The sequence below is a fragment of the Kluyveromyces marxianus genome, chromosome 1 (assembly GCF_001417885.1).
Source record: "Kluyveromyces marxianus DMKU3-1042 DNA, complete genome, chromosome 1".
NCBI lineage: Eukaryota > Fungi > Ascomycota > Saccharomycetes > Saccharomycetales > Saccharomycetaceae > Kluyveromyces > Kluyveromyces marxianus.
The window spans coordinates 882356-899676 of record NC_036025.1 but is presented as its reverse complement, the minus strand read 5'-3'; the positions used below and the strand labels follow the sequence as shown (position 1 = coordinate 899676).

The window sequence follows — 17321 nt, the reverse complement described above, 5'->3', positions numbered from 1 at the left end:
GAGAATAATAGTACTTTTTTTTTTTTTTTTTTTTTTCAATTATTGCCGATACAAAGAAAGTAGGTGGACCACATGATGTGTGGGGTTTATAGACAAGTGGTAACTGTGGTACTGTTAGCGGGCCTGACCAATCCAGTTTCCATTGGCAAACAAGTGAACTTAGAAATGCAGCACCCGCGATAGATTTAGTTAGTAGTTAGTGTATATATGTTTTGTATGACGATTTATGTGAATGAGAGAGGGAAGAAATTGGGGAAATGCACGCAGAGAAATGCCGAATGGAAATTTCAATTTAGTTCGTGTGGGCTACGTGACGAGTTGATACAGTAGATTATGTTTCCGTTACAGAAATCATGATGGCGATTGTGTAGGTTAATTTTAAGTTAAACTGTCGTACGTTTCTATTTTCCAACTTGCCCATTTCTTTGCTGGGTTTTGTTCATTTTTTTTTTTTTTTATTTTTTTTATTTTGTCGTTAAAACAGCTGAGCTGTGTAATCAAATATCTCTTGTATTTCAGTTTTAAGGAAAAACCCAAACCCTTACTTTAACAAGTTACATGAATTGAAAAAGGTGAATTGTTTGCCACTGAAATCTTACATTGAGTAGATCTAAATCTCAGTAAATAATCAATCTTCAGAAGGCAGGTAAAGCAAATATCTGAAGATGGAGGTTTACGTGCGTATGAATGAAGATGTCGAAAACGACTATGCTTTTACTGTGAAGCCAGATGACACGGTAAGCTCTAGGTTTGCGAAGATCTTTGATCCAAAAGAAGGGCTTACAAAATATATGGTACTCAGACCATCTATTTTCTATAAGAATGTGCCTATAGGGTTCAGGAAGTCCAATCATCCCGGTTTCTTGACGGAGAATGGGTGTCTACTCTTTGATTACGATGCCGATAATAAAAAGTATTTAGAGGATTTGAAGGACTCTGAAAAGAGTGTTTGGGAGCAATTGTGGCCCGGCCAGTTGGTTCTTCCTAAGTGGGAGAAGGATTGGAATACCATCTTCACATATCTAGCAGTAATGCTAGTGTGGTTGTACACCGATTTGCCAGATTGCGTTTCTCCAACACCTGGTATCTGTTTGACAAACCAACTTTCCAAGAATTTTGCGATCCTGGCTGATAAATTGGGGTTCTACGAGCTTGCTGGGAAATTGAGAGATGAGATCCGCGTGAACCAAGCCAGTGTTACCACACAATGGCTGTTTTTCGTCATGCATATCTTTAAGCTTTTAGTAATCACCGCAGTTTTCTACTCTGGTTTGGTTAATCCGCTTTCTTTCAACCCATGGAGAACCTTTATGGTTAGCAAGACCGAGATTTCCGGAAACAACGTGGAGTTGAAGACCACTTTGAAAAACATCGGCTGGGTTGGTGCTAGAAGAGCCATTTATGATGATTACAGAGACACTTACTACAAGTACAGAATCGAAAAGGCCGGTGGGGCAGTATTGGCTTACAAGTCAGGTGTTATGAAAATCGCTTCAAAGCCAGGTGTCAAGCTATCCGCTGGTGAAGGTTTCCAAACTGATTTAGAAAACAGATTCAACAAGAACACTTTTGAAACGATGAAGACTGCAGGAAAATTCATATTGAGCGAGGACTACTTTTTACAATTAGAACATGATCTAAAGGAAAATATCAAGAAGTGCAATGGCGATATCGCTGAAATCAACAACGAAATCAGGAGGTTCAGAAAGTACGGTCTCTTTGAATGTGGCCCTGAATTATCTGAATTAGTTGCATTGAGAAGAAAAGTGGAAGAGACTCCTGCACCAGAACCATTACCTGAGCAGGAAAAGAAAGAACAATGATTCTATCATCCATTCATGTTGGGTCGACCACAATTGTATATTACTTTATTTATCCGTTTTAACTGGGAACTCACTCTATAGAGGATTCCAAATGTTTTTTATTTGTAGAATAAATGTAATCATGACAACTATCAAGCTACTGCATGTCTGCTAACAACCTGTCTTCCTTCTCTCTCTCTCTCTTTTTTTTTTTTTTTATTTCCTTTATTAACAACAGCCCTCTCCCTCTATTAATAATAATAAGAGGTGAAACATTAAATAAAAAAAAATTAAAAAAATCAATTCCGTCCCGTACGGGACTCGAACCCGCAGTCTTCTCCTTAGGAGGGAGACGCGTTACCATTACGCCAACGGAACTATCTTCAGTGCAAAGACCGTTTGTAGTAACCTAAAGGTGTTGAGACGGAGCATATCTTATGATAGGGTAACTACCAATGTAATAGGCGGTTAAGTATCAAGATGATACATAAGGGATGTTTCATGGTGAAACATCATCATCCATCTGAATTATTATATAAGGAGGCAACAGATCTAGGCAATGACCACTCGACATAGTCATGCAAGATCCCCAGGTGCATCAACATACGTTACTAGATATATAGCTAATAAACAATATGGATTCATCAGATACCCGAGATCTTGATTATAAGACACGTGATTGGAAATATACCCAACCACTACATGGTAGCGCCGCTGAGTCTCCACAAGGGAGTAATGATCCGACAAGAGGTATCCGAGAGGAAATGAGAAAACTAAATATCGGTAGTGATGATGGTGCACCTATCTCGAGTATTCAAAAGGATAAACCTATTGATCCTTACTCAGATCCTCAAAGTGAAAGAGAAGTCTTCGGAGGATTAACCTATGAAGAGTTCGATAGAGAATACAGATATCAATACAATTCGTCATCTGATCCTGATCTAAAGGATACGATTTCTGGAGAAAGTGATTACATCAGTTTCAAAGCCTTCCCGAATGCTAAAATTAGGAAGATTGTTTACCTACCAATAATCGATACAGAAGATGAATTCGACGATTGGGTCAAGTGCCTAATTGTACAAATTAAAATATCTGGACTAGAGAGTTACGTTCCCAACAAAGAGAATAATTGGTCCTCTGTCATAATGAATAACAAAAGGTTAAACTCATACATCATGCGTATGTGGAAAAAATGTATCCCAGAAGAATGCTGTCCAGCCTGGGTAGAGTTTACACCATACAATACGGACGACTCTTCTAACATTATAGCATTGGAACTATTGACAGCATATGACCGGAGGAACAAAAATAGAGAAATATGGAGAGAAGCTATAAATCAAACTAACAAATATATGTCTTCATCGGATATTGGGAAATTATGGAAGGAAGGAAACAATGTGTACCGCAACTTCTTTTGTAGTAAGAAACATCATGACGTTGAGATGATACTAGAATGTCTAGAACAAATGATGATAGAAAACTATGCCAACAAATGTGAGAAATTAAAAAAGGAACTGGAGAACAATGAAAACATCAATCTACCAACCGCCTTGAAATTGTTACACAATGAATCTAAGAAACCAGTAAAAAGTAAAAGTAACCATAATCGCAGAGAAGATAAAGAAAGTAAGAAAAGTCCAACAAAAACTAGTAATAGTTGGAGTCGAGCTCACAATGCAACGAATAGGTCAACTAAATCCGGCAAGACTTACAATAAGCATGTAACAACTAAGAAGAAAGGTAAAGTTAATTACATTGAACAAAGTTCAACAACAAACAATGATTTTGATGACGTTTCGTCAGGAACTGATTCATGTTTTCTTAGTTCAGATTAATCAGAAATGTTTCTATCTCGAGAATGTCAGAGATATCATGCTAGATTCTGGAACAACCGTAGCGTTGGTCACTAACAAAAATTTGCTATACAATATCAAAGATGAATCCAACATTAAATTGCTTGCAGCAGGACAAAATGAAATTACAGTTGAAGGAGAAGGAATCCTAAAACTTAAATTGAATGAAAACATTTCAATTGAAATGAAAGCGATGATTGTACCATCAATCAAGATAAATATAATACCATTAGCGTCACTATATGAGAATAACCTACACGTTGATGAAACTTGTGACAATATAAAATCATTAAATGGTGAAACAATTACGTCTATCTTCAAGAAAGACAAGTTATTGTGGATTTCAGGTAATCACATTCAATTACCAACTGAAGAACACAAAGTCTATCAAACAACGAAATCCAAGAAATATAAGGTCACATTAAGAGAATTACACAGACGTCTAGGACACACAAATGTCAGATGTGTTAGAGAAACAGTTAAAAGAGGCGGAATTGAAGATTTATCAATGTCCGATGTTAACTGGGAAGGGATTGACGAATTCCAATGTGAATCATGCATGAAAGGAAAAGCTTCAAGGCATCCACACATCAAGAATTCTAGAGACCAATACAATGAAAAGTATGGCCCTTTCGAATATATACACACAGACATATTTGGACCAATAAGACTAAGTGAAGACTCTAAAAGTTATAGGTATATGATTACTTTCACTGACGAATGTACTAGATATACGTGGACTATCCCATTATATCTAAAAACAGAAAGGCAAGTCAGAGTAGCATTCCTTACCATAATAAAACAAACTCGGACTCAATATAACAAACGAATAAAAGTTTTCCATATGGATAGAGGATCAGAATACACAAGTGAATGGATCCGACAGGTACTTAAAAGTCGCGGAGCCAAACTAATTTACACAACGGTAGCTGATTCAAGAGGCAATGGAGTCGCTGAACGACTAAACAGAACTCTACTTGACCGATGCCGTACGTTGTTAGAAGAAACAGGCCTATCCAAGGAATTCTGGTATCATGCAATAGAGCATGTCGTATACGATTTAAACCATACTTATAAGGAAAAGCTAAAGTGTTCACCAATTGAGAAGGCTGGCATTAAACCACCTAAATTAAAACATATACATGCATTTGGTCAACTAGCTTGTTATCGTATAAATACAAACTCTAAACTCGATAATAGAGCAAAACTTGGTTATCTTTTACATCCATCACAAGAATCCTACGGATATATTATCCTGGATGCTGAAACAAACAAACTTGTTGACACCACAGACTTCAGACCATTTTACAAAAACGGGCCTGAAGGGATCACCGAAAAGGAATTCTATGAACAAGTTGGAAAATGGTTACATAAAGCACAAACTAAGATAAGCTCGAACAGTCAGGAGGAAAAGAATGAACCAGAATTCACTACGGAACCTCACAATAAGAGACGAAAACTAGCAGTACAAGAGTCTGAAAAGAACAAATCCTCAAACAATGATTCGGACACCGTGAGACATGAAGAAAATCTTGATACACAAGATATATCCTCATGCGGGGGTGGGGAAATACACTCAGATCCGAAAGATGATTCAACAAAAGAATCAGATAGCGACTCAACGAAGTTAGCTAGCGCACAAGACTCACAAGTATCACACAATCCAAACACAGAAAGTGAGCAAACTACAGCAGAAGAATTCACAGCCCACAAACACCCAAACGACGACTTCAATCCGTTACAAGATGCGCACAAACAATTAAAACGGAAAATCACTGAGACAGTCGAAGATCCAGAAGAAGGATCGGAAAAGAGATTTCGAGTAAACTATGTAAAAGCAGTAACAGATCATGATACAATCCCGTATTCCGAGGATGCCACACTATCATACTCACAAGCAATTACCGGTAATAAAAACAAGCTATTGAGAGATCAGTTTACTCAGGCCTTCAATAAAGAAATTAATCAGATGCGTAAAATGCATGTCTGGGACGAAAATAATCTAATAGATATTTCGGAGGTAGACCGAAATAAAGTGATTAACCCAATGCTAGTGTTCAGCATTAAAAGAGATGGTACGAAGAAGTGTAGATTGGTTGCAAGAGGAGACCAACAAGACCTCAGCACTTATTCGAAAGATAGACAACAAGATACCATCAACAACATGGCGCTTATGACAGTGTTAGCTGTAGCACTAGATCATAATTTAATTATCAAACAATTGGATATTTCATCCGCTTACCTATACGCTGATCTTAAAGAGGAGATATATATTCGTGCACCACCTCATATCAAGCAAAAGGATAAAGTATTAAGACTCAATAAATCCTTATACGGTCTAAAGCAAAGCGGAGCCAATTGGCAGAAAACAATTAAGGATTACCTAAAAGGCAAATGTGAATTGGAAGAAATGAGATTTTGGCCTTGCGTCTTTACTAAAGGTAAATTCCTAGAAATAATTGTATGTTTATTCGTTGATGACATAGTCATAGCCGGCAACAACGTTAACACAATAAACCAATTCATAACAGATCTACAAAACAGATTTGATACTAGAATAGTGAACGACGGTTCACCAAACGAACGTGACGCAGTTCGATATGACATCTTGGGCATAGATGTAGAATACAAAAAGGGTGTAAGCATGAAGTTTGGAATGCTAGAAAGTTTAACTAAGAAACTACCACTACTAGGGGTTGAATTCAAGAAAGAATCAAGATACAACATAGTCCCAGGAACCCCAAACAGATCTTTAAATCAAGATTTGGATATACCATGTGATAAAGATTACAATGCAAAAGTAAATTGGATCCAAAGAGCGATTGGATTAAGCAATTACGTTGCCATGAAGTACAGATTTGACATAGCGTACTATACTAACATATTAGCACAACATCAACTATACCCCAGTGATGCGGTACTATTTGAGACTGAAAGATTATTGCAGTACTTATGGACGACGAGAGGCAAACGTTTAGTGTGGAAACGAAACGAAAAGGAGACGTCAGAGTTAATAGGCCTAACAGACGCATCTCATGCCAAAGGTTTAAAATATAAATCCCAAGCAGGATACTTTTGCATATGGAATGGAAAGAAATTATTTGCAAGATCAACTAGAACATCTTATGTGTGTGAATCATCCACACAATCTGAGACATACGCTGCAAGTGAATGTCTTGCAATATCAAGAAGTATAAATTATCTACTTTCTACGCTCACCGGTAAGAAACCAGATCAGATTTTACTTACCGATAACACAGCACTAATAAATTCGATAAAGGGAACTAAAACCATAAAACCTGGATCCAGACATAATGATTTAAAACTTTATGCCATGAAGGATAAATACTCAGAAGGTGAATTAAAGGTTGAACATATTCCGACTAAACAAAATGAGGCAGACCTATTAACTAAACCGTTGAAGATAAAACAATTCAAAGTACTAACTGACAAGTGGATCAAGTAACCGCGACCATGACATTAGTACGGGGGTGTGTTGAGACGGAGCATATCTTATGATAGGGTAACTACCAATGTAATAGGCGGTTAAGTATCAAGATGATACATAAGGGATGTTTCATGGTGAAACATCATCATCCATCTGAATTATTATATAAGGAGGCAACAGATCTAGGCAATGACCACTCGACATAGTCATGCAAGATCCCCAGGTGCATCAACATACGTTACTAGATATATAGCTAATAAACAATATGGATTCATCAGATACCCGAGATCTTGATTATAAGACACGTGATTGGAAATATACCCAACCACTACAAAAGGCCGCTTTCCAGACACCTAAAAAAAACAGCAGCCAGTGTGTGTGATACATACATAATACAGTAAGCATATATTATACACACAAACAAACTTTAAGATCCCATTTCTTGATCTTAAGTCACAGGTATGTCTGAATGCTGAAATATTAATTAATATTAAACTTAAACTCTATATAAACCATCTAAAAACCAATGTTATTTTTTGTTAAACCGGTCAACGTAAACATCGTAATCTTGCTGTTCCATTCTTAAAGTCCGATTGAGAATGCTAGTTGATCTTTCCGGCAGACCGGTAGTATTGCTATTGTTGTTGAAATATGCCCTATCAGGTGTAGTGATATGAATATTTGAAGAATTGAAAGTATTACTAGGCATCAATGGTGTCGCAACATCATCTTGGCTAGTGTTGTAATCGTCTATTATATCAAGAGCCTGATTGCTGGTCATTTCCGAGTTAGAAGTGTCGCGTGGGATTAACTGTTTTACAAAAACCCTTTCCGAAACAAATGTTTCCGTTCTTTCTCCCAATAACTGGCGTTGTGGAGCTGAACTTAGAGATTCGCTGGTCTCGTTAAATGGCTTGGAACGGAATGGATTCACCTTTGGAGCAGAAAGAGATTCGTACGATGGTTTTGGACGAACCTCTAAATCAGCGTGTGGATAAGGCGGGAAGACCGTTCTAGGGGGTAAAGAATCAATACTGCGGGCCGCATCCTCGTTAATAACAGAAGTGAACGGCACCGGCACGAATTTTCTTTTAGGTTTATCGAACGAGGGTGGATGCTGAACATTAATGCTTGTTGCTGTGCCACGAGGTGTCAGCTTGTATAAGAAGTCTGAAGAGCTTTCGGGCGATTGTTTCTCTAATTCATCGAGGGTCGGGAGTGTGAAAGTACTGTTTAGGAGCCCCGTCTCCAATGCTTGTTTCTGATCTTTCTTCCATTTGTATTTTTCCACCAATTGATCGACTCTTTTATTGACCGTTGTGCAAACAAACTCTTTTAAGCCCTTCACAGAAGGATGGGCATATATGTAATGGTAGACAAATTGTGCCAAGACCGCTGCAATGACCAATTTTGCCATGAAAAAGGCCCAAATTGCAAACGAAACTAACATAAATGATAACAATACCGCTTCCTCACGGTTGGTGTCCGCAATAAACTTAATCTTTGATATAAGCCCGTCAAAGTTCTCCAATTTGCCCAAATTTGCCCCGTTATTTTTAGTAACCAAGACTGACCATAAAGTTAGTCCGTTAATCACCTGTCTTGGCGTGTCCGTGAATAATAGTCGCGCACAGTCCTTGAATTCGAAAAACGTAAAGAAAGCCATTTTCTGCATTCTACCTTTAGGCGTGATCTTGTGATACACACAAAAAATATTGTAGTCTTTGATCGAGTAGACCATTCTTGAAAAGTTGTTAATATAAGTCAATGCGATGCTTTTGGTCTTATAAATACGTATCCCATTTATCACTTCCCAGATCATTAATACTATCGACGCGAGAATACAACCACTAAACAACCATTTGGATATACGAAATGATAGATATGGCTTGATAACGTTATTGGACCACGAGTTAAATGCAAGCAATTTGATACACGTGTAAATATCCGATGCGAAAAGAACCACTTTCAATATCGTTAGACCCCACAATAGAAACACATAACTTAAAATCGTTTTAAACTTGTAGTTTTTAAACAGCTCCAAATCAAGAGCATCGAAAGTTTTGGAGTTAAGATCTAACTTCCAATCATTGTCAAACATAATGATGTGAAAACACTATTGTTTAGAAACTCTCATTCAAGAGAAGATTCTACCTATCTTAGTGTCAGTGTGTAAGCGGATGCGCCAAAGTCCAAATCCTTGGAGCCAATTTTTGGTTTTTTAATAACTTATCACTAAGACTTTCCGGAAAACCAACAACTCGTTGCAAGACTCTTTAAGTACTACACTTGTGGTATATCAATCTTTCTATACTCTATAAACCATTCGTGTTTCATATCTAAAACTAATGTGTACATAAAAAGAAATCGTGTACGGTTCACTTTTTTTTTTTTTTTTTTTTTTTTCTTTCCTCCTTTGAAACATAGTAAAAATCGAGATTTGCATCAAACGGAAAGAACGGCTGTCGAAACATAGATAAAGGACGCTTGTGTGTCAGAGTTCTCGTGTTTGAAAATAGATTGCTAGTCCAGTTCGGGTCATGAAGTGTTTTAGACCAAATTTGCTTGTTTATGATGCACGCAATTGGCCCTATTTGTTGTGATGTAGGTATACGATGTTGCATAATTATGATACAAAGAATTAAAAATAAATAAAGTTTATAGTTTTTTGCGTCTATTAATAGAACACACACACACATATGTCTCAATTCTGAGCAGAAGACATGACCATATTCCTGATTTCGTACATGTAGGACTTGTCATTCGGAGTAGTATGCGATTGATCTGGCGAAGGGCCATGGGTATCATTTGTATTGATATTGTCATTATTGTTCGTAGTTTTGTCGCCTAGTATAAACCATCCACCAACCTTTCTACTCCATTTGTTTTCTTCATGGTAGAACTTTTCGAGCTGCTTGCTTGAGATCTGGTAAGTAGGGTCCGTGGTAGCGTGGTTTATGGTGAGGGAATGGAATCTTGTAGAGTCTGATGACAGGTACCTGTTTCCATTCTCGTCTCTGAAAAAGGGAAGGTGGGATTGGGACCGTAAAGGGTTTGACCCATTGAGAGTTTGGAACTTGACGTTTTTGGAGGGGGAAGAATGCGATAGCACTGGCGGTAAGTCAGATATGCCCTGGAAAGGGTCCTCTTCTGGCCCGTCTACTCTCACCCACCGAAGATTCTTCTCATCGAACTTCATTTTCCCTACGACTTTTCCATGTTGCGAGTTCGAGTTAGCGTTCGTGTTGGAGTTCAGGTTATTATTTGAGTTTGAAGACACAATATTATTGTTGTTGTTCGAGGAGGAAGACGGCAGCAGAACCTGATTGGAAGACGATCTTTTCAGTGGGGACCTTGAACGTTTGGTTTTGATAATAAATGCTTTCCGATCAACATTTTCGATATTTTCGAAATTACGTAGTATGTCTTCATTCCCATCCCATCTCTTCTCTCTGGGATTATATTTCATTTTACCTCTCTTCATCGGAGTGTTTAAGTCAATCTCTTGTCTGATGGTTTTTAGTCGCGTTTTCGCTCTGGTAGAACGACGTTTAGTCGGATCAATATTCACATTCCCTGACCTAGATCTAGACATATAATAATTCCGATTTTCCCTATACCTTTCTAGCGGGACCTCATAGTCTTTATGCTTCTTGTGCAACTGCGGAGTTAATAAAGTGTCATCGTGTTCAATTTCATAATACGTTGGCGAGAGACGCAGTGCAGCGTTGAAGGCAGGATATCCTTCGTTGAAATCGTTATTCATATTATCGTTATTACCGGTGTCAAACCTGAAATTCTCATCTATACCTTCAAAGTCATTATCAAAGTCAGCATCATCTTCATCATTGTCCGTTACTAGATGCATGTCTTTATAGCTTGATCTGCTCCTCGGAACGTAAAGACGCGGTTCGTCATCTTCATCGTCATCATCGTCATCACCATCGTTCTCTATCAGCGCATCTTGGTGATCAAACCGCATCATTGAAGGCATGGATTTCTTGTAGAGAAGTGTCCTCCTTGAACTTGGCCTGAGATTCATATATGATCTACTATTCGGTATACGCCTCATGTTTTCATTCCTCTTAGTAGCCAAATCAACCATAGACCTAGGCTGCCGTACTGAATCTTTTGCATATGGTCTTCCTCCTGCTCCTAAGTTCCTGAGAGGAAAATTACTAGAGTTCGAATTCCGGTTCTGACTTTGCATCCCAGGCCGCAGATTCAAAGACAATTTTTCCTCCAATTGCTCTTGCAACTCCTCCAATTCGTCTTGTTCAGAATTCTCTCTAAGTCGTTCATCCACGGAAAGCGGTACATCTTGACCACCCTGATACTCTTCGAAATCACTGTTGTAGTTTATATCATTGTCAAAATCACTAGCCGGTTCTGTATGGGAAGAGTACCCCTTTTCATTCGAGAACGTCGTCGTTTCCGTTGTTGTAGTCGAGACTGCTGAGTTCGGAGCTAATCTCGGTACCTCAACATCCTCATTTTTATATGTAAAAGTGCTTTCAACGTCTTCAAAAGACGTTTCTCCAACATCATCTAAAACCACAGGTCGTATAGACATTTCTAAAAACGCCCGAGGAGTTCCTGTGTGGTCTTTTTTACTTTATGTCCAGCTCGGATCTACCCTTTGTTTACATAACAGCTTCACATTCTTTAAACCTTACTATTAAATAGCATATAGTTCAACAATTTACGTACGAAGTGATATCAAAATACCGATGGGCTCTTGACATAAAATATATTATAATTAAGAGAACATCACTGAGACGGCAAGAAGAATAAGAGCAAGTGCTAGTGATTCAAGTTATTTGTCTTTCTTACTTAACCACACAAACATTGAAGAACACAGGTATTGCGTATTTTTTAGTCTAAAGAGCAAAAGGCTTTTTTTAAAACTAAGTTAATCAGCCAGTATAATCTCGAATCTCTTCAAAAGAAGGTTGCTTGGTGCTAAGCAGAAATTTGCGTTATGTTTGAGGGTTTAGACCAAGCGTTTTTGAAAAGTAATGATGCCTGGGTTCAAAGTTATAAATTGGTAGATTGGGCAGACATAGCGACTATCGATAAATTGATAGTGACAACAGAATCATTGGTCCAGAAGTATAATAATCCAAATGAAGATGTGAAGCGAAATATATACCAAGTTTTCGGAGAACTTTTAGATCGCTACCCATTATTTTACGGATACTGGAAACGGTTTGTTGCGGTTAAGTATCAGCTGGATGGCTTGGACGCTTCTATAGCGACACTGGAACAATCTTTAGATTCTTTCCCAACGTCACTTGATCTTTGGATTGACTTACTTAATGTCCGTTTAACTCACAACCAGAACGATCACGAATTGGTACGATCACAGTTTGAGAAGTGCGAATCTTTGGTAGGATTTCATTTCCTCTCGCATGATATATGGGATAAACACATTGCCTTTGAAACCAAGCTAAAGGATTGGGAAAACCTTTACAAGATATACAGAAAGCTAATAAAACTCCCACTCCACCAGTACGCAAGATATTATTCCAGTTTCAAGGAGTTCTTAGAGTATCACCCCGAATTCTCAAATAAGGACCCAAATTTTGATATAGATGCAGTGTTTGTTGCCAATCAGGTAATTGTGAACAAACTTTGGACCTACGAATCGAAAATCAAACAACCATTTTTCAATATCCCAGAGCTTCCGGAGTCAGAACTCCAAAATTGGGATTCATATCTAGCATTTTTACTCACGGATTCCAGCTTTGAACCAGATTTGATAAAGTGTACTTTTGAACGGTGCCTAATACCGTGCTTGAAATACGAACCTTTCTGGGACGCATATATAACTTGGATGGAGAAAACTTCTCCATTCGAAGCAGTATTCCCATTATTCAAAAGAGCAACTGAAGCTCTTCCAGCACAGAACAAATCTTTCAAGGTAAAGTATATCCAATTTTTGGAAAAACATTTGGACCCTAATGATAATTTGTCCGTCAAATACTACATGGACGCTCTTTATGCCTTTCAATTAAAATGGCCTCAAGATTCCAGCTCCATATACAAGTATTTGAAGTTCTACAAAAAGCGTAACTTTCCTTGGTCTTCAGATGATGATGATAAGAAAATTCTTGAACAACAGAAAGGATATGCTGTATTCTTAGATAATATCATCAAAGCATATTTGTCTGAAAACACTGCCCAAATGGAAACTCTAGGTCAATCACAACAGCTTATGGCCATGTTAAATGATACAAATCTCTCCATATTAGTGGTAGAACTAATTAAGATTTATTGGTTGGTACTAAAAAACATAATACAGTGTCGGAAATACTTTACGTATTTCACAAAATTAGATCAATTGAAGTCATCTGTCACATTTTGGTTGACTTATTATAAATTTGAAAAGAGTCAGAGAAACGTTGCTAGACTAACTAAATTTGTTGACCAACTTGGATCAGAAATTCCTTTACCTACACAAGCCATTAACTATATTGTACAAGACTTCCAAAGCTTTTACTTGATGAATGCCGACTTTGCTGAATACGAAAATAGTTTATCCACTAATAGGTTTGGATACGATCCAATAATCCACGGAGAACTAAAAATCAACAATCCAACATGGAAACTTAACCCAAAACCAAGTAAAGATTGGTTCAAATCAGATGAATACAAATCCAATGGACATCCTGGATTACTAGTTGATAAGCCTCAAATTAAAAACACCATCATTGGTTCACTCTCTACTAAGAGTTCCAAGGGAAATAAAGCAGCGCCTCTACCAGCATTTAGAAATCTCGAAAAGATTCACCAAAAGCCTCGTTACGAGGACTATATGTCTATAGATTATTTGAAGTAAATAAACAAAAATAAAACGGCAGATGTGTAGTAGTAATAGTAACAGTATAACGATATTTTCCACCACTTTTAAATACTATCGCTTTGTCTACCGATAATAGTAACCCGATTTGGTGGGGAACATTTTGCTGTAACTTGATTGTCACCATATACTTCAATTATGGATAAGTTTTCATTATTATTGGATATTTGTTCTACTATTTCGTCATTGATGCAGTGAATAAAACCTAAGTTGAGTTGTTTCAGGTTAGGGCAGTTCATAAAGGAAAATGCCTGTGCTGTAAGAGATTTTAGACCATTTAAGTTCAATTTTTCCAATGTAGGAGCTGCGTTCAATAACAATTCAACTAAAGCAGCATCTTCTAATGAGAAACATCTTTTCAAGCTACATTCTTTAAGATGAGGGAATTTAATAGAAGAAAACAATAGAACAATACCATCCGTGGAAATTTGATCTAGCTCTTCTAGTTCTAAGACTTCAAGTTGTGATTCTCCTGAGTTAGACAAAAAGGGTAAAAATCCATTAATTATACAGCTGTCCGTCAGTCCTGTACAACGATTGAGTGAGAGTTTCTTTAAATTCTTCCCAATAGCTCCCAAAAGGCTAATTATAACCTCATCATTAATATCTGTTTCTCTGGAAGGCTCCTCCAACGTTAAGGTGGTAAAATTTGGAGAATCAAGATATTGTGGTAAGAGTGCATAGTTGGTCACAGTATCTAGAGTTGCAAGACCAAGTGATGTTAAAGAAGAGCCACAGTTCTTGAGCATTGCAAGCAATGCTTTATCGCTGAATCTATGTGTATTAGAAACATGGAACATCGATAGTCTTCCTTTCATTAGTTCAAAGAATTTTACCCACGTATCGTCGTTGATCAAAAAGGGACCATCAAAACACAATTCCTTTAGTTTCGGGAGCTTTTCGGCAATATATAATAACGATTCGTTATTTAACTGTCCGCACATTTGTAGAGAAAGGTGTTCCAAATGGGGAGAGAATATTGCTAGTCTCTTGTACCCTTCAAAAGACAATTTTGAGCAGTCATAAAAACTCAAAGTAGTTAAACTCGTGTTCAAGAAAAGCTGTAAAGTATCATCATTCAATGCTCTATTTTTCGTAAGTGCTCGTGCAAGTTTGTTTAAATTTTCAACAGATATGCCACCTAAAGTATCTCTGATGTGTTCAACCATAGATTGTGCATTATAGTCTATAATGGACTTTGTAATTATTTTAATACAGATATCTTGAAGTGAAAGGATCGGCGAATTTCTTCTATCAAGTAGATCTGCTGCCTTCTTTCTTCGTTTCTTTCTTTGCTGGAGTTGAGCTTTGGCACGTTGTGGAGATGACTTTTTACCATTCAATAGAGAAACGGCTCTTTTCTGCCTTCCGGATACAGGTAAAGATGATGACTCCTCTTCATCAGAATCTAAAGGAGTATCACCACGTATTTTTTTAAGTCTTTCTTCTGGAGAATAGTCACTGTCATCACTGTCCTCATCTGATGAAGAACTAGTGTCATCTTCCTTTAGATTTTTGCCCACCTTCTTTTTAGTGACACGTTTCGGTGTTTCCTCATCAGACTCAGTTTCTGAATCGTCTTTGCTGATATCTGCAGCTTCCTCGGACTTGTTCTTTTGTGTTTCTAACCATCTTTCTCTAATATTTTCTGCACTAATACCTTGTTCTTTCAAAAATTGCGTTAACGCACTATTTGGTCCTCTAACCCCACTGCCATCATTATTTCGACGGTTATTAGCTCTATACATTATGAGAAGCGTACAGTTACAGTAATAAACACATGCCTCAGGACAACAAATGTACACTTGCTCGTCTTCTTTCTTCGCGCAATCATAGAGGAGGGAAGCCTATTAGTAAGAAGAAATTAAAGTTCAAAATTGGTCTGTCTTTCTTTTAAAAGCACTAATTGAAAGAAAGAGATTAGAAGTAGAAAAAGAGAACGCCTCTAATAAGCTATGTTAAATGTTATGATGTAGATTAAAAACAATCATATATCAGGGGTATTATATAGTTTCACCTCCAGTGAGAAGTAGCATCCTTATATAGAGATTGCCAGATATAGGCTTCACTTAGAAGCATTTCTATATCTGATTCCTTCCAATCCTTAGTTGGTGGGTTTTGCAAAAAAGTGATGATACCTTGAAAGTCCATCTTCATCAACTCATCAGACCATTTCACTAGGAACGCTGCGCAGACAAAAACATGGAACTCACTTAAAGTAGTTTGCCTTGAATCCGAAGCTGTTGCTGCCGACGTAGACACTCTTGATTTTCTATCCAGAGAATTGGAAGAGTCTGCCATAAGGTCTTCAGAGCCTATACTGGTTTCTAGTGATGTTTCTGATAAGTAAGTATCCCACATTCTTATAACCATAGGCATTTGAAATTCTCTCATTAGCAAGCAGTTCATCCACCGTACACTGAATTGCAAAAACTCTACGTGTTCTTGTTCGAAATGATTGTACAAGTCAAGGTCTATCCTCTTCACCAATTGGCTTAGATGCTTCACTTGCTTAAGTATACCTGGTTGGCCATGTATGAAATAATCTGTAATTTGCTCAAGAAGCTTCGACAAACACCAAAAGCAATCTGCCTCAACATCAGATAATTGTTCCGGGCTCAAGTATTGGGAAGGATCCAACGTACATACGTCGTCTTTTTCTGCAGGCGGTAGGTATTCGGATAAAAACACTTGAAAGAATGGAGTGACCAAGTCATTGATACCCTGCACATACCCACTAGCCGGATGCCTAATTGCCCAGAAGTACAAAATCCGTTTTAGAGAGTCATGCACAGACTGAAATTGATACAACGGTATGCGAGGGTTGGTTCTCGGTATGTCAATTTCAATCTGATGCCAGGTGGTGACATCCTTCTCATGGTTACCAGAGAAGATATGATCCACTCCCTGCTTATATTCCAACCTTTTCCTTCTCAAAACCTGCTCTCGTCTCTTTAAATTACTGGGGAGGTATCCTATCAACAATTTCCAAACGACAGGCCTATGCACCATCGGTATTCCGTTCCAAGCTAGTTTCCGGATTTCCTGTAGATTCACCTGTGAAACAGAATCCTTGGGTTTTAGCAGATGATCAAACTTATCTATCCTCACCAAAAGGCTATTGAGTTCTTGCGCATCCTTCTCTATTTCTATTTCGTATTGCAATTTCTTCTCATCACTTACATTTCTCCCTCGAGATGACTCCATAGACGGTTTCCCGGAGAATCCAACCAGCCCACTACTTCCTCCAGTGTGACTCCCATTACTATATTCATCATGTATTACCGCTGCTGGCCTTAGCGACGTTTCAACTCCTCCATTGCTTATCATTGGAATAGGCATGTTATAATCATCAA

General features: G+C 37.8%; 6 protein-coding genes and 1 non-coding gene across 7 annotated transcripts; 4 read left to right on the top strand and 3 right to left on the bottom strand.

Moving 5' to 3' along the window:
* Positions 1-665: 665 nt before the first annotated feature.
* GSF2 (Gsf2p) lies at positions 666-1823 on the top strand (the record flags this gene model as incomplete). Its single annotated transcript, XM_022821196.1, has 1 exon — positions 666-1823. The coding sequence occupies one exon, from the start codon at positions 666-668 to the stop codon at positions 1821-1823; it is 1158 nt and encodes a 385-aa protein (XP_022673944.1).
* Positions 1824-2108: 285 nt separating this feature from the next.
* On the bottom strand, positions 2109-2180 carry KLMA_R107. Its single transcript has one exon. It is a non-coding gene; the product is annotated as a tRNA-Arg (tRNA).
* A 386-nt stretch (positions 2181-2566) lies between these two features.
* KLMA_10838 (transposon Ty2-LR1 Gag-Pol polyprotein) lies at positions 2567-7121 on the top strand (the record flags this gene model as incomplete). The annotated part of the gene is made up of 2 exons (XM_022821185.1): positions 2567-3385; positions 3543-7121. 2 exons carry the CDS (start codon positions 2567-2569, stop codon positions 7119-7121), a joined length of 4398 nt encoding a protein of 1465 aa, XP_022678472.1.
* Positions 7122-7368: 247 nt separating this feature from the next.
* Positions 7369-7485, top strand: KLMA_10423 (uncharacterized protein; the record flags this gene model as incomplete). The annotated part of the gene is made up of 1 exon (XM_022821174.1): positions 7369-7485. The coding sequence occupies one exon, from the start codon at positions 7369-7371 to the stop codon at positions 7483-7485; it is 117 nt and encodes a 38-aa protein (XP_022673943.1).
* Positions 7486-9807: 2322 nt separating this feature from the next.
* On the bottom strand, positions 9808-11676 carry BFA1 (Bfa1p; the record flags this gene model as incomplete). The annotated part of the gene is made up of 1 exon (XM_022821163.1): positions 9808-11676. The coding sequence occupies one exon, from the start codon at positions 11674-11676 to the stop codon at positions 9808-9810; it is 1869 nt and encodes a 622-aa protein (XP_022673942.1).
* Positions 11677-12084: 408 nt separating this feature from the next.
* PRP39 (Prp39p) lies at positions 12085-13944 on the top strand (the record flags this gene model as incomplete). Its single annotated transcript, XM_022821152.1, has 1 exon — positions 12085-13944. The coding sequence occupies one exon, from the start codon at positions 12085-12087 to the stop codon at positions 13942-13944; it is 1860 nt and encodes a 619-aa protein (XP_022673941.1).
* Positions 13945-14012: 68 nt separating this feature from the next.
* RAD7 (UV-damaged DNA-binding protein RAD7) lies at positions 14013-15713 on the bottom strand (the record flags this gene model as incomplete). The annotated part of the gene is made up of 1 exon (XM_022821141.1): positions 14013-15713. The coding sequence occupies one exon, from the start codon at positions 15711-15713 to the stop codon at positions 14013-14015; it is 1701 nt and encodes a 566-aa protein (XP_022673940.1).
* Between the last annotated feature and the right edge of the window lie 1608 nt (positions 15714-17321).